General features: G+C 36.3%; 1 protein-coding gene across 4 annotated transcripts; it reads right to left on the reverse strand.

The window, feature by feature from the left end:
• Nucleotides 1-2,494: 2,494 nt before the first annotated feature.
• LOC141596267 (GBF-interacting protein 1) lies at nt 2,495-13,894 on the reverse strand. 4 transcript variants are annotated; one of them, XM_074416394.1, is made up of 11 exons: nt 13,334-13,894; nt 11,073-11,116; nt 9,349-9,445; nt 8,695-8,812; nt 8,232-8,566; nt 7,947-8,096; nt 7,316-7,703; nt 5,895-6,180; nt 5,510-5,653; nt 3,955-4,449; nt 2,495-3,350 (listed from the first exon to the last, which is right to left on the reverse strand). In XM_074416394.1, exons 1-11 carry the CDS (start codon nt 13,494-13,496, stop codon nt 3,060-3,062), a joined length of 2,511 nt encoding a protein of 836 aa, XP_074272495.1. In that variant the 5' UTR covers nt 13,497-13,894; the 3' UTR covers nt 2,495-3,059. The 4 variants fall into 4 exon arrangements, with proteins under 4 accessions (XP_074272495.1, XP_074272485.1, XP_074272475.1 ...); XM_074416384.1 differs by having other exon boundaries at nt 7,316-7,706; nt 13,334-13,877; XM_074416374.1 differs by having other exon boundaries at nt 5,510-5,659; nt 7,316-7,706; nt 13,334-13,877.
• Between the last annotated feature and the right edge of the window lie 2,730 nt (nt 13,895-16,624).

Here is a 16,624-nt window from a genome sequence, read left to right on the forward strand (position 1 = left end):
CTACTTGCATTTTGTAAAAGGGTCACTATCTGTATTCAGCTTGTGACGGATAGTGATCCTCTTCAATGAGACGGGATGATGTAAAATAATCCACATAGTTAGAAATCAAGGGTTGGAGACTTAAAAGCTTGAAGGAAAATGAAATTTGTCAAATTAAAAGGGTTAATCAAAGATGGCTTTCATAAAACGAAGAGGCTGACCAAAAGCTTTCTAAGTCCTTAATTGGAAAGTTTGAAAGTCCAGGCATTTACCTATAAAATATCTTAAAGTTGAGTCCCTTGTCTTACATATAACTCTTTTATTCTCTTAAAGAGTGTATCTTAAAAAAAAAAAAAAAAAAAAAAAAAAAAAAAAAAAAAATTACTCTGTAACATTTTACATTTACCTTGTGAGTGACCTTTTAATTTTGCCGAGGTGTATTGAGAGAACTTGCATTGGCCGTCCCTGAATATTATCCCTTGAAAACAAAAATAATGACATAATGACAGTAATTAGAGCATTTTAAATGGTTATCTAAAAGGACTTATTTGCAAATAAAAAAGATTTTAAGTTACTTGTTTAATCATTAGAGCACTTCACATGAACTAGATTAAATTGAGCTAGTTGTTTTATGGAGCTAGTAGCTCAAATGGAGCCACAAGAAGAATATAACCAATAAAAAATAGTGGTCATATTAATAAAGTTTTAATTTTATGTTATAAATTTGGAAATTGAATAAATAAATAGAGAAGTGTGTTAAGCGGGTCTAATCAAGCTAGTAGTAAATTAGATTAACCATTGGAGTAAATTGTAGCTTAAAATTGTTGTAACTTAAAAAATTGATGTGACAAAGGTAAACTAGTAGATTAAAAAATTATAGATTAATCAAGCTAGTAGCAACTAGTTTACCATTGAAGATGCTCTTATGTTTAGAGGAAAGTGAAAAAGTTTTTATATTTGTAAGATAATAATGAGAACAACCAAATAAATACAATTATAATTTGTTACGTGTTTTAAAAATAAATTTTAAGATTCACACAAAGACAAACGTAGATGAGACATTTGTTATCAAACCGGTTATTCATTTAAAAAGCCTCCTCAGAAAATAATTGCTTAAAACAAATCTCTTATTGACCGATTTAAATGAAAACTTGGTTATTACAAACTTTTTGAATTACACCTCCCCTACAAAAAAAAAAAAAAAAAAAAAATTGTAAATGAGTTGGAAATGAGTTCTAGTCACACGTGTCACGTTTATATACGTGGCATAGAATATACGGACATACTCCCTCCATTTTCCCATTTTCACCCATTTGCTTTTTGAAGGTTAAGGCTCTGTTTGGTAAACGGCGGATTAATTTCAGCATAAACAGATTGCAAAAGCAGATTATAAATGATAATCCCTCCTATTCCGAATAACTGTCCCATTTGGACAATGGCACAAAAATTAAGGAATGAAGTTAAAATAATGAAAAATATTGTATAGGGGTAAGAATATAGGAGTTAAATAATGAAAAGTATTGAATATGATGGTTTAAGGGTGGTTGATGTGGTAAATAAAGAAAAGAGCCAAGGGTAGGAAAGTCAAAAAACATGTCCAAATATGGCAAATGGGACAGTTATGTGAATAGACGGAAATGGCAAATGGGACAGTTATTCAGAATAGGAGGGAGTAGATTTTATGAGCAGGTTTGACTAGCATATTATAATTAGCAGAATTAGTTTTAGTGTTTGGTAATTGGCATATTACGATTAGTAGATTGTAAGTTTTCTTTGTAAAATGTTGTAAAATTTCCTATTTTAGAATATGCTAACCAATATGCTGGGGGAAGCAGCATATTGTGAAACAGCATATCGACCTCAAATATGTTGTTTCAATATGTTGTTTACCAAACACTAAAATTAGCATATTGATTGGTCAAACGTGCTAAACCCCTTGAATATGCTAAAAATCGGCCAATATGTCGTTTACCAAACACCCCCTAAAGCTTTCAAACTTTGACCGTCAAGAAAAAAAAATTCAAGAAAAAAAAATAACATATAGACATAAAAAAATACGATCAAAGTGGCGTCTTGAAAAACGCAATAAAGCAAATGAGGTGAAAATAGGAAAATGCGTCTTGGAGACCGCAATAAAGCAAATGAGGTGAAAATAGGAAAATGGAAGGAGTGCTTTGTAGCGAGTAGGTGAGGCAAGTTTTTAAAGTCTTTTTATTTACGCTATTGGGAAGATAATCTCAATCTCGCCTCCTAAAAAACTATCTACACCTGCAACAATAAAAAAAATTCTAAATGCAAAATTGTGACTAAATGCAACATTATTAATCAAGTTTTCTTTACACTTTCAGGTATGAGGATGTTGTTTTCTTATTAAGAGTCTTATTAAGAGTCTGTCTACACACAGTGTATGTATAGCCTTTTCCGATACAATGCCTCTGATGGTAATGAACTCAAAAGAGTTCCGTTGCAAGAGATTTTGAAGGACATCCATTAAAATCGTTGGAAGACAGAAATATGAGCAGATGAATGATGAAGCTGCATTTTCTCATACCAGATTACAACACTTGCATTCTCTTCTTTTCATCAAAATTCACTTTACATATAATAGGGGATTGAGAAGAAAATCGGGAACAAAACGGAAAACACGAATCCCGCTAACCTACATCTTAACTTAACTTTGAGGCCCTAACCTTCAACATCTAAACATACTTTGTCACTCTTGTTCTAGTCCAAAACTTCAATTAAAGCTTTTAAAAATATGATTGAAGATGATACCCATATACCAAGTTAAACCGAACACCAAGAAACGAAATAAACCGGGCTTTAACTAACTTCCTTTTTTTTTTTTTTTTGTGAAATTCAGTCAACCACAAATTATCATTCTATACCTTGGTCAAGTGCCACCGGATGTTTGCCAATCCTTCAGCCTCCCCTTATTAAAATAATTTCTTACCTCCAATGGTCGGAAATATCGAAATTACCTTCTTGATATTTCCAGCACACCTTTTCCCCTCTCGATAAATATTCCCGACATCAAAGGATGTCTTGGGTAGTCTACCAAAAAATGACTCGGATCAACATCAGTAATTATTTGGCCAGTTCATTTGTGAATGTTGAGGTTGTTGATAAATGTTACCAGTTGGCCCCACCATGTCTACGGCTCCAGGCCCAGGCATGGCCTGAGACTGTTGTAGAAGGGAGTGTACAGTGCCTGCTTGAGCAGGATGGAAGACGCCGCCATATGCGCCCTGTGCCGCCTGGGTAGGGGCATAAGTCGCATGCTGACCCTGAGGAAGATTGTAGAATGCATTTACGGGCAAACTAGACATGTCACGACCCGGTCCAGGGAACCAAACAGCTGTACCTTCCGTCTGCAACATGAAATTCTGATGTTACGAAGGAACCAAAACGCAATTCAACTACTTTAACACTTAGAAATTGAAATGGAATTATTAGTAGCTGAAGTACACCTAGCCAAATCGACCCGACAGAATTGACCCGGTTCAAAATGACTAATTTGATACAAGAATGTTAAAAGCCGCGATCAGAAAAGACCCGACACATAAATCTTGCAAATATGATTTGATTAGACATCAAATTGGTCATGGACAACATTCAAGAAACTAAAACTTCATAATGTGGACATTTTATATGGAAAGTTAAAAATGTACGTATATTGGTCATAAAGTATAACCAAGCCACAACAACACCACCAGAGCCTTAATCCCAAAATGATTTGGGGTCGGCTGACATAAATCATTTTTTAGAACCATCCATGGGTTACTAAGATACTTATTATTTAAAATCTCTTTTGGCTCTGAAAAAAAATTATGGTCCTACAATTCGCTAAATTGGGGTCTAAGCCTCTAAGGTGATTTTTGAAGCAAAGGGCACTTTTTTCTCAACTTCCACCAACCCTGATATGTGCCAGACCATATGCTACAAAAGTTTTACAACAAGTAGAAAGGCACAAACCTGCTGTCCAGTGATGTATACATTGTCCTTAAACTGGGACGCAGCAAGATCCTCATTCGATGTTTGGTTTCCAGGTGCAGGAGGCGGCCCGGGATTAAAACCAACTGGAGTGGGCCCATATGGCCCATAGCCACCACCAACACTCATATGTGCAGAGTTCCCAGCATTATTACCAGGCTTATACTGAGAAAGTGGAAATTTAACTGCGGTAGGAGCAGCAGGCCCAGGTGGCGGAGGTGGGTATAGATTACCAGCCTGAGATTGCTGAGGAAATGCATTATTACCAAGATACTGATGCATGGCAGGGGGTTGAACATAAAATGGAGAAAAATAATGGCTGTAGGGAATAAAATTAGGGGGATAGTGAGGCATATGAATTCCAGCTGGCTGTCTGAATATAGGCAGTGGCTGTTGAGCCATGGAGCTCGGCATCACCCCAGCAGTGTGAGTTGCAAGTGGTGGGGCCACTGTTGGTAAACCCATGGAGTTTCCACCCTGAAGTAAAACATAACAGAAAAACACACATTTAACAGTACGAACCAGAAGAGAGAAGAGAAAAGTAATAGCTCGCATTTAGTGGAACTAATAAGGTCAAACAAACAAATGCACTATTTTCTGTCAAATATTTGTCAAATGTCATAGCACGTGGCATCCGTCATACGTCACATAGGAAAATTTGAAATGTTCCGACATGATTTTGGTGGGGTTTATATTATGTAATTTTATTGTCGTAACGCTTTAAAAATTTATAATATATCTATATTCAGTACACACTGACACTTCAGTTCCATACTTTGAAATGCTTCTTAATAAAAAAAGATTCTACAACTTCAAAAGATTCACACATGCCCCTTCAAATGGTAAGTTACAGACCTCAAAAACACTGGAATAGGTAATACGGAGTATATATAACTTCGCTCAAGTCTTGGGGAAGATTGCCAACGGCACTGAGGACATCATCAACATTAGTGAAATTTTAGTCTTAACATTATTCGGGCTTGCCAACATAAGTCTCTGTATGAAATTGCAAAGACCGGGTAAACACTGAAGATGTGGAGAAAACGGAAAACGCAATAAAAAATGAAGCAAGATAAGCGGTTGAAAACCCTGATGTTAAAACACTACCCCAGTGCTTCAAGGGCACTGGCAAATTGTGATGTCATGGAAAGGTCGGAAGTACGCATCTTCATCCGTTAGCATCACAAAGAGGCTGAAAATTACATCAGTGCGGTGACTGCTACTTAACAGTAAAAAAAAGTGCAGCCGATTTAGCGAGTCATTTTGCTTTATTCCATCGTAATATCAAACCAAGGAAAATGATTCATTGGATCCATAGGAAATGGAACCAACCCAGTGGAAGAAAATAAAAGATACAAAAACAAATTGCACATGTTATCCCGTTTTTAGTTTTTAAATGCAAAATACACATTAATAGGCAAGAAATTTAAGAAACTGCTCATTTGTCTCCCTAAGCACAAATTTAACCGTCCTATAATCCCCAGTTTGAAACGCAATTACTATTTTAACTTGTTCTAACAAAAGATAATACACTAACCTCTGATAGAGACTGAGAAGTTTGTGATGACAACACGGTGTACTTAGAAGCAACTCCATGATTTGCAAAAGGCGAAACACGGCCGTCATTTTCTGATGCTGGCCTATAAAATTGAGCATAAAAGCTAGACGGGTCCACTGGTTGCTGTACCTTAAACAGAAAGCCCGATAAGAACGTCAGCTCTTCTAGAAATGGAAGACAAAAGTACTACAATAATAAAAAGGGTTAAAGCAAAAATTTATGACACAAGAAACATGTGAAAACAAGCATCTAGAAAACGAATATGAAAAAAATATACTCACTGTAAAACCAAAGTCAGTTCAGTTATTAAATCAGAAAGACGGTTAACTGTAAGAGAATAGGAAGAGAAGTGATAATCACTCACTACAACACCAGGAGCTCTAGAAACATCGCGTCCTTGAGTCTCAGAACCTCCCATTTGTCCTAGCTGATTCCCAAGCATTGGAGGCATAACATCAAAACTATAGCTTGCAGAAATATGGACACTGGAATTCTGGGGATCAACAGCCGTCTCTTTAGACTCACTGAAGTCTGGCACTGAACTTGAAGGAGCACTAACATCAATAGAGGACAAAGTTTCTGCTTGTTCAGGCATTGATGAGCAATCAGCAGGCTCAACTTCCTCTTCAGGTGTTAAAGTGTTTTGACAGCTGATAACAAATCAGAAGCAGTTAGGCTCAATTTTGTGCCCCACAAAATAGGAAAATATGCTTGACTAAAGGCACAAGGTATCATGCATAAAGAGAACAGATGCATTTTACCAGATAAAATATTTCTGCACTTTGAAACAGAGCAGAATATAAGTTGGGGAGATTTATATTCCACCAAAGATAATAATAATAAAGCTTCTCTTAAGAAATTTTGTAGAAGATTTTCCCTACTCTCTACAAAAACATTTCTGGACTAGTGATAGAAGCACAAAACCTACTTTAAATCCTCATATCCTTAGTAGGTTTAATAACATGGTAATCTACAATCACGGAAATTTCCACCACTGTGGGAAAACAAATTTTGTATCAAGACCCTTGGGCCTTGTTGCTAGTGGAGCAAATAACGCATCTTCTGATACACTGTATAGGGCTCTTCATCAACCTTGATGCATATCTCAGCTAGAACCACTTGCCAGCATGGTGATGAATTACCTACTTCTACCCCTTGAATTAAAGAGAGTTGAGACAATAATATTGTGGTAGGGATGGTGATAATTATTTACCCAGGGCAATATTGGATGCTCATACTTTTTCCTTGTTAAATTTGAAAAGAGGAGAATCATTTTGGGATAATTCGGAGGAAAGGGGCAAATTGGAATAGAGGGAGTACGAAAATACTGTCACCATAAGTCACCCCCACCCACCTCATGGTCATCCAGATCTCCCCTATGTCAAGGACTCAGTTCTTCTCCACTTAAATTTATGCTGATTCTTCAGATATTTGTAATATACTAATATCCTCTTACCATTTGACAGATCCTTATCACAAATTAGAGTCTATCATGCTCAGGAAAATCATACTAAATTGTCAGGGTAAATAGCACCCAACAGTGGAATTATAATCTTGTGACTAATAAACAATAAATCTTAATGCAAATTACTGAGAACATTAACCAAAATGCTAGATGTCTAGATGATGCTCCCTCAGTCTCATCCATTTCTTTACGCTTGTTCAAATTTCTCTCATAAGAAGCAAACGTGGAGTAAATACATGAGAGAGGAAGTACATGTGAACCAATACCAAAGGAATATGATGCACAACAGCTTCAACAAGCACATAACATAGCAAACAAACCTGGTAGCCTGTTCTTCTACTAAGTCGTCCTTGCCCTGATGTGCCACAGATATGGACTTGGAGTCCTTGTTTTCAGGTTCAGTTGAGTGTTTTGGAGATACAACAAAAGCAGTATCAAAGCTTCCAAAACTCAGACCTGTCCGCACGGCATCAGGAACATGGATATGGCTTGGAATAATAACATGCTGACCATCTCTAACATGTAGGTTTTCCAGCTCTTGCTGGAGTTTGTTAGTAACCTCCTCTGAACCAACTGTCTTCTCAATAGGTTGAGAGTGAGTGGATGTTTCAAGCAAAATAGTGGAACACTCGGATGCAGGAGGTGCTTTAGGACCGGGAACTGCATTTGTATTGGTTGGCTTTGGTTTCCACTCCTTATTGGGGCCCACTGCTACAAAACGGTAACATTGTGAGGAACCCAAAGTTTCGAGAGAGCTCAATATATTAGGCAACCTCTAATATACCACACTAACAAGTGAGAGAACTTTCTAGCACCTTTTTTGACCCCAAACATGCAGGTATAGCAGAAAATTTTGTAGTGGTGAAGGCATAAATCAACAGGAAAAAAAAACTAGTCGCCAGAAAATCAAGAAATAATTCGGAACTCAATCAGCACAGAAGTTGATAGTACCTTTCTGAGAGCCCATACCCTGCTGTGACCGACTGCCATAGTTTGAGGAAGGGCGACTTGATGAGGAACCTCCATGATTCAATGAAGAAGATTGCAAGACCTCAGTAGCTTGGTTTTTCCCAGCCCCGTGAGACTTGCCACCCAGTTTACCTTGCATCAAGTTTCCGAAATCAGCTATAATTAAGCAACAGGCTCTTTGGTGTTCTTCATGAGCCCATAAGGATAGGAAAATAAGTAAAAGAAAGGGGAGGGGCCTAGTGCTTAAAATATGTCAAATCCACTTACTAGCATTTGATTTATGTTCGGCAAAAACATTTGTTTTCAGTTGCGCAGCCGACCGCTGTATACCTACTTCACGTTTAATGGCACCAACCGCAGGAACTCGGGTGTCACTAGTCGGAACTAGAACAGGATCAAAAACAGAGGAGCAAACATTAGAAAGGGTTGCTGCTGATGTAGACTGAACCTTTTCTCTCTTAATTCCACCACTACGTGATCGTGGCCTTGAGGAAGCTTCAGTTTGCTTGGTAACACTTCCAGGCAATACATTGGAGGTTTCTTCATGACCGTTTTCCCCTGAAAGCACACCAATGGGACCATTGGCCACGTCTATCACTGAGCTGTAAGAGATAGGCAAGAGACTAAAATTGTAAATTAAAGATAAGCAGGTGGCATAAAACCAGCAAAATCGTTTGCTAATGAAAGTTGGAAAGACGACTATTGGGCCTCTATTAAGACAAGGTCATACCTGCCCTTGTCTTTTCTCTTTCCCTCCTGAGCTGCAGGAAGAGATGGGATAGTACCAGCTCTGGAAGAAGTATGATTGAATCCATTCTCCTTACCAGTGTTTCTCGCGTCACCAGCATCTATAATAAATTTCAAGACAGTGAAGCAAAGATCAACATAAAACAAAGATGTAAACCATAAAGAAAGCTTAAGCAAACAATAAGATTCACTACAACAAATATTCTCTACGTATCTAATGAAGCCGAGTTTGAGTAACATAGGTTAGAAAGAAATTAGTTAAAGAGAGCATTGTTAAAAAGAGATACTGAATAAACAACAACAACAACAACATTACCCCAGTGCCAAAATGGCTCCCGCAAATTGCGGGGTAAGGGGGGGTCGGATGTACGCAGCCTTACCCTTGTGTTAGCAACACAAAGAGGCTGTTTCCGAGTGACCCAAGATGAAAATTGCGTCGAGAACTGCATCGAACGACCACTACTTCACAAGAGAAAGAAGAGCAGCCACTTTAGTGAGCCATTTTGCTTTATTCCATCATAATCCAGAACCAAAGAGTAATGAATCTTTGGCTCCATTGGAAATATGGAAACTAAAAAGAGATACTGAATGATCCAAAAAAAAAAAAAAAAACTTCACAAAGTAGCATTTAGCTCACCCTGAACTGAAAAGTGAGATGAATGATATCCCCTTCCACCTCGACCGCCCCGTCCTGGAGGGCCTGATCTGGTTGAATTGACAATCTCTCGATTGGTCTACATTAAAAACAATGGCATATTAGCATTCACAATACATAAATAGTAACTGAGTCAAATATAACTACAAACATCCATCATCTTCCAAAGAAATCTAATCATAACAAAAGCTGCGTCTCATATGCTTTTAGATTGGCTAACATGAACTGGCCATATGGAATCATAAATGTAATCCAATTAGTCAGTATCAAAAAGAGACAGGAAAGTCAATTGACACATAAAAAACAAAGTCATGGGCAGGAAAAAAAGGGAGATTTTAAATTACATTCACTTGCTTGAGCTCTCACGGTCTCACATGCATCAAAAATACCATAACAAATATAATTGAACAACATTCACCTCCTTGCAATTTCAATACAATAAGGTAGGTCTAACAACTTCCAACAGCTAAATCACAACTATGTACTAACAAACCCTGCCTCTTGTAAGAATCATATTCTCTTAAAACATAACGCCAAAGAGAAACTGTTCTGTTTGAATTTATGTAATCCAAAGTCAGTTACTCTGATATCTTTTAGTCCCCAATGTATCGATATCTAATATATTTGTGATATATCACACATACCAACCTGCATTTTTTTGTATATGACACTCGGTTTTCAAATGTTGCTTCGACTCACAATTTAACAAAAAAAAATTGAAGATTATGAAAGCAATATCATTAGATTGTATAAAATTTAGTATCATAAGTGTAGACATTCTATGATACTTGCATGTATCTTGAGAAACACTGAAGATTGAAGTATGTCTCAAAATAAGTGAACGACAGATTAAATATTAGTGCAGGGAGTACTTACGAATTGAATAGATAAGGTACACAAACATAATATAAAGTCCATATGTTTGTTAAAGAGAAGAGTTCAATCTTTCCTTTGTAATATACTTCAATTGTCTAAGAATGGCTCGCTTACTTTTCGTTCATGGTTACCCAAATTAATAGTCCTTTATAGACGATTAGACAAAAAAGAAACATCACTTTCTAAAGTTTCATGTGACAGTGTGGTGATATTTGTGTGAAGTAAAAAATAAGGGCCAGATATTACAAAACGGCGAAACCAATGAAATCAACAAACTATAATCTCCAATATGCCACCTGAAGAGATTTACCTTGTGATCCATAAAAAACTAAGCGATGCTACAATTCCCTATTCAATCAACTAGATGCCCAAATCAAGAGAGGCAGCAATGAAGTGAAAAACTGGTAATATTTACTTGAAAAGATATATATATCTACATATTCAATGAAAAATAGAGTTACCCTGACAACACTAATGCCGTCTACAATTCATCATCATAAATCCGTAATCACCCTACCGTCTCCAAATAGGCTCTTGCTACAAGAGGCATAAGGGTTTGGTGGTAAGCATCCTTCCCCCAACAATATATGAGAGGTCTAGTCAGATTGGCCCTTGACCAAAAATGATACTTCAAGAGGGGAAAAGCAACAACACAAGGGTTTAAGAGCCATTTAACTTCACTCCAATGTCTTCTAAACCTAAAACCATGGTGAATGTTTGGTTGCCCTTGAATGCTACTAACAACGAATTGCACGAAAATTTCTCATTAGACAATAGTATGTTCCTCAGAGACGGGATAACTTCATTCCAAATCAACCAGGATAACATACCTCAGATTTGCGTTCTCTTTTCCTTTTTACTTCATGAAAGGTGTCTGTAACAAAAAGAGCAAAAAAGAGAGATTATTTATTTATAGAACCTAAAACAAAGTCATGCATGATAGCCCAAAGGCTTGATCAGTTTTTCATGCAATCATGCCCTTCTTTGTAAAGCGCAATGCCCCTAACCATCTATCTGAAGATAGGAAATTGGGACTGGCTGAGCTGTCCTAGTATCTCTTCTATATACTCAATTGATTCCTTATCAAAAAGAAATAGAAGATAGCATAACAAGTAAAAAGCAACACGATCCTTTCTAAGATTTGAATTCAAAATAGTAGGCTGAACGAAGTTAAGGGTATATAATTCTTTAGCAGAAGGACTCAACAGTACTCAAAATTCATTAGTTTGGCACTTCCCTTGCCTTAGAGGCATAGCCCTGAACAAAGACCTTCTCATTTTGTCACCATTTGTTACTGTTAACATACCTAACAACTATATAAAATAACAAAATAGATGGATAGAGAATCTAAACACCACATAAAATGTAATAACACGCAGAATGAATGGAGGAAGCGACACTAAAACAATCATAGATTAACATTGTCTACATACACTTCCTACATACGGTCTGGGAAGATTGACAATAAAGCCCGTCAGGTGACGAAAGAATCCAACAGCTAGAAAAACAATGATAAATTATAAAGGAAAAGCCAATATTTATACAACCCTTTGAATTAAACTTCAAAACTAATGGGGCTTACATAGCACTTCACGAATCTAGAATTTGAAACTCTGAAAGACTCATAAAGAGGAATTACCAATTTAGCACCTCCACAGACTGTAGTTCTAGTGTTCTACAACTTAAAATTGGCAGAAATAATGCAAACTTTATTAGCCAATGACATACCCAGGCAGGCTGATAATCCAATGTGTTAAGACTTGAGTTCATGTTCACAATATTTTGTCCCTTTTTTTACAATATAAATCGGGGTACAGTTTGCACTCGGACAAGGAATTATATCACTACATTATTCAAGATGGGCATTTTAATTTCCCATATGTCCATACTGCAAATCCTACTTTCCATTTCAAGATGTCACCAAACTAATATCCTAAGTATATAATTTGACAAATGTCATGCAGACCAGTGAGGAACTTACCATCAAAAAGACGTGTTAAGGTTAAAAAATAATGCTTCCTGCATAGGAAGTTTGGAGAGCTGAAGCAATCCATATCAAAAAGTAACGTTTTTTTTTTTCAAATTCTATACATAGTAAGAGACCAATATTCCACGTATTGTACATAATGATTGTGCATAAAAAAAAAAAAAAAAAAAAAAAAAAAAAAAAAAGATTAATGACGCAATCACAAGGCAATCCTAAGAGACAGGTTCAAAGGTATAGTTCCATTGTCGCAAAACACACTATATTAGGTAGCAGAACCAGAAAACATGTCGGAGAAATGAGAATGCTTCATGACCATTTATTTTATCTCTTTCTCTTGTTGAACTTTTAGTGATGCAATTATGATCAACTTTAAAAAAGGGTCGGAAAAATCACAACTCCCACAATCGTGATCACTATCACAGAATATCATCATTCTTAGACGCGTCAGAAGGGACAATTTCTTTGGCTGAGACAACCAACCAGGACAGCAACAACAGATGGCAAGGTAGGTTTACTTTTAAGAATGCAGACTTTGTTTTAACTCGTAAAACATTGCTGATCATCTATTTAACATATACTGGAGTTCTATACAGAATCGCCCAACTACTTCAATCGATCCACAAACGCCAAAACCTACTTGCCAGTTGCCACAACCTGACAACCCTCAACCACTTTGGGAGGGGCGTTTCAAAGAGAGTCCAATGACCGCAAAAAAGCTCAAATGAAAAACCCCGGTGACAAATTCGACGTCCCTTACTCCCTTTCATAGAAAGGGAACTAAAGTCTCTTTTAACCAAAGGTCAATAAATAATCAGAAAATACATTCCACAACTCGTAACATCAAGGAAGTACCATTCTACACACGACGACGGGATTGCTGTCGTCCCAAGTCATCCAGTTAAACCTAAACACCATCAAGCTTGTTACCTTTCATTAAAGAACATTACTTTACTAATAAGGGTATAATTAGAAGAAAAATCAACAAATACCCACGTCGCAGAAACAATCACTAGACTAAATGAAGCCACAAAAGTAACAGAATCTACAGAAAAACGAAGGCGAAAATCGTAAAATAAAAGAAAAGGGAGAGAAAGGGGGATTGACCTTGATGAAGAAGCTTTTGAGCGGTCTCATTAGGATCCATGTTACATTCCTTAAGCATAGAATAAATCTCATCATCAGTATGATTAAGATAAATCTCTTTGAGATTTTGGATCATTTTCTTCACATTGTTTGGGATTGATGATGCCTTTATTCCACTGCTCATTTTCCTTCAAACCCTAATTATTACTACCCTTTTCCCCCAATTGAACTGGGTTCTTATTAAATTTCAAATTTATTATCAGGAGAGGGAGATAAAAATTAAAACCCTAGAAATCAAGACAGGGGCATTTATTTATTTTGGGGGAAGTTAAAATTGATTTATTATTGTGTAGATATTATTAGGTAATGATTGGGTAAAAGAAAATAAAAAAGAAAATACAAATTTGAATTGAAATGATCTACAGAGGAAGAAATGTAGAGAGAGAAAGATATGAGTAGAGAGAGAAAGAGATCCAAAGAGGAAGAACAGGGGAAGAAGGGAAGGTGATTTGTGAGAAATTTGGGAGTGTAGGGCTTTTTCGCTGGATTTTTAGAGTGTGGACACACTTTATTTTTCCCTCCTCTTTTTCTATTTTCTTTCTCCTTTTCATTTACGGATTATACGTTTTCATAACTCATTTTCGGTTTAAACCCTAAAAATGCAACCGTGTTAAACCTTATGAGTAGGACTCAGTGGCAAAATAAACCCAAACTCGAGAACTGGTCGAAAATATTTTTGAATTGATAATCATCACACCGATATGAGTGACCTGAATAATAATACTTGAAACCCGACTCAAACCGAATCGAATTGAAACTGAATCGAATTATATAATAGTTGAATGATATTGAACCTGAAATCATGAATATATCTTAACCGATAAGAACCGAGCCGATTAGCCTAAACGAAAAGTATTTATTTTCTCATAAATAAACTTATAATATTCTTGATTTTTTTCCATCGATTCTTTATTTATTAATGATTTTATGAATTATTACATTCAAATAAGAAAGTATTTATAGCACACGTCGATTATAGTGGTCAACTTAAATGAATTTGATCAAGATCGAACTGAACCCTAAACTAAGGTCAACCCGATTTAAATCGAACCGATTTAACCCAATCTAAAACCAGACCAAATAGCCCCTTTGCCAGGTCCCACTCGTACGCTCCTAATTGGCTCAAAACCGGACTATACTAGACGGTTTACACCAAATTTTTCTTAAAAAAAACGTTGTTTAATTGATTGGCTTAATAGATGTACAACAACATTTTTTAGGTCAGATACTATGAGATGGTCCTATAATACTATTTAGTAACGCGATAATTATAACTCAAATTATTAAATATGTATGAAAATATGTGAAAGACAACCGGATACGATATACTAAGTAATACTAATGTTGTGAAAATAAATATTAATTATAAGTATCACAAATATCATGAAAATATATACGAAAACAATTAAAAAAATAGTCGCTTTCATGCACTAAAGTGGTCTTAGAATAAATTATGCAAAACAGTACAATTGTACATGAATTTATGTTTATTTAAGTTGGGTTATAATTTTGTAGCACTGTCCAAAAATAATAATAATATTGCAGCGCTCCCCAACCCCTTGCCTAGATTCCATAAAAATAAAAAGTTAATATACTATATGCCATATGGTACTGCAGTTGTCTAATAAGTCTAGTAGATTGTTCTAGGTAAGTGGGTTAAAAATAACTTGCTTAAAAATAAATGGTTTAAACACATTACACATCATATTAGGTTATGGAAAAATCAAGTAGATCGGTTGGTTGATACTTGAGACGGTTCTTGAGACACTCTGACGAAGAGTTAGTCGTAACCCCTAAATCAAACAAACACAAAGTTATGATAAATCAATTATCAATTTACGGGTAATAAGAGATGTCTATAGTCGGGCGCTTGTTGATTAAGTTTATGCAAGATTTATGGAGTTTCAGAGCTAGTGTTGAGTAATAAAAGAAATAGACAATAGTGACTTAAGAAAACAACAAGGTGAGAAACAAGGACTAAACAAAAATCAATAATGAATAAGCTAAGTAATGAACATGGTAACAAGTAAGGAAAGCGAAGAGTGATTTTGGGTAATTGAATGATTAAGCAAGTGTTCTTGAGATTTGTCGGAGCCAGGGTTCATGAATCATCTAGGCTCGAGTCAAGTCTTATCGGACTTATGACCGCCTTAGGTTCAACTAGCAAGCTCTAAAGTCTTAGCAGGGGTGTCTAAGGCCACGGGCAACCACGGGCGTGGGAACCGGGCCTCCGCTTTTGATCACCGTATTTTAAGCTTTTATTAATGAAATTCAATGCAAATCTCGAAGTATAATATACTTGTGCATTCATTTTGGGGCCTCATTTTTCCGTGTCGCACTGAGCCTCCATTTGTTTTAAGACGCCCCTAAGTCTTAGTAGTCTACCCTACTAAATGTATGCTATTCTAATGATTTACCTAGGCTCTCGATCTTAAGGTCGAAACTTAAAATAGATTAGTATATATATCCGATAATAAACATTGGGTTAGTTTGAATAAATTCGGTTAATTCTGATTTCGGTTCGGTTTTTTTTGTCAAACACAACCTTTTGAAAAAAAATAAATTTGCAAGCAACACCTTTAAAAAAAAAGAAATTGTCAAACACAACCTTTAATATTTTTTTTTTGCCAAACACGATATTTTGGGCGGAATTTGACCAAGATTAAAAACGACGGTGATAACTTGACATTTTGGCTGGAGTTTGACCACTTGCAATGAGGTGACTTTCAATCGATATTTAAGGTAACAAACGAGGTTAGTTTGAAGTGTTCTTGGACTTGTTGGAAAGGGAGGAGTACAAGCTTTTCAGGGGTTGTCAACATAGTGGTCGAAAGTGGCCTTATGTGGGGTCAATTGATGTGTAAAATAAGGCTGGTCATAGAGGGTTGTTGTTAGTCCAGGTTTACAGAGGGTGGTCATGGGGTTTTTCGTTGGCCTTTTAGTGGGGTTATGATGCTTTTTTTGGCCAGAAATTTGGCATGTAGGTAAATGGGAGTGCAAGATAGGTCGTAGTTGTGTTGTTTGCGATGGTTGGTTGTAAATGGTGGTTCGAGGGAGTGAATTGGAGTGAAAAGCAAAATAGAAAAGTTAAAGTTGGTTCTCCCGTGCGAAACAAAATGTTGTGTTTGTCCAAAATGTCGAAAATGCTTTAAGTTGATGAAATTTGGCCAAAATGTCGTGTTTGTCAAAAAAATTATATTAAAGCGTGGGTTTGACAATTTTAATTTTTTTGTAAGCTTGTGTTTGGATTTT

Source organism: Silene latifolia, chromosome 1, assembly GCF_048544455.1.
Source record: "Silene latifolia isolate original U9 population chromosome 1, ASM4854445v1, whole genome shotgun sequence".
In the NCBI taxonomy this organism is placed as follows: Eukaryota; Viridiplantae; Streptophyta; class Magnoliopsida; order Caryophyllales; family Caryophyllaceae; genus Silene; species Silene latifolia.

What these genes read in the sequence shown, in the direction of transcription:
- LOC141596267 (XM_074416374.1), bottom strand. Translation starts at nt 13,496, where the DNA reads ATGAGCAGTGGAATAAAGGCATCATCAATCCCAAACAATGTGAAGAAA. An exon ending in GTAGAAGAACAGGCTACCAG is followed by an intron (nt 6,181 to 7,315) that starts GTTTGTTTGCTA and finishes ATTTGTTATCAG; the next exon opens with CTGTCAAAACACTTTAACAC. An exon ending in TATACATCACTGGACAGCAG is followed by an intron (nt 3,351 to 3,954) that starts GTTTGTGCCTTT and finishes TTCATGTTGCAG; the next exon opens with ACGGAAGGTACAGCTGTTTG.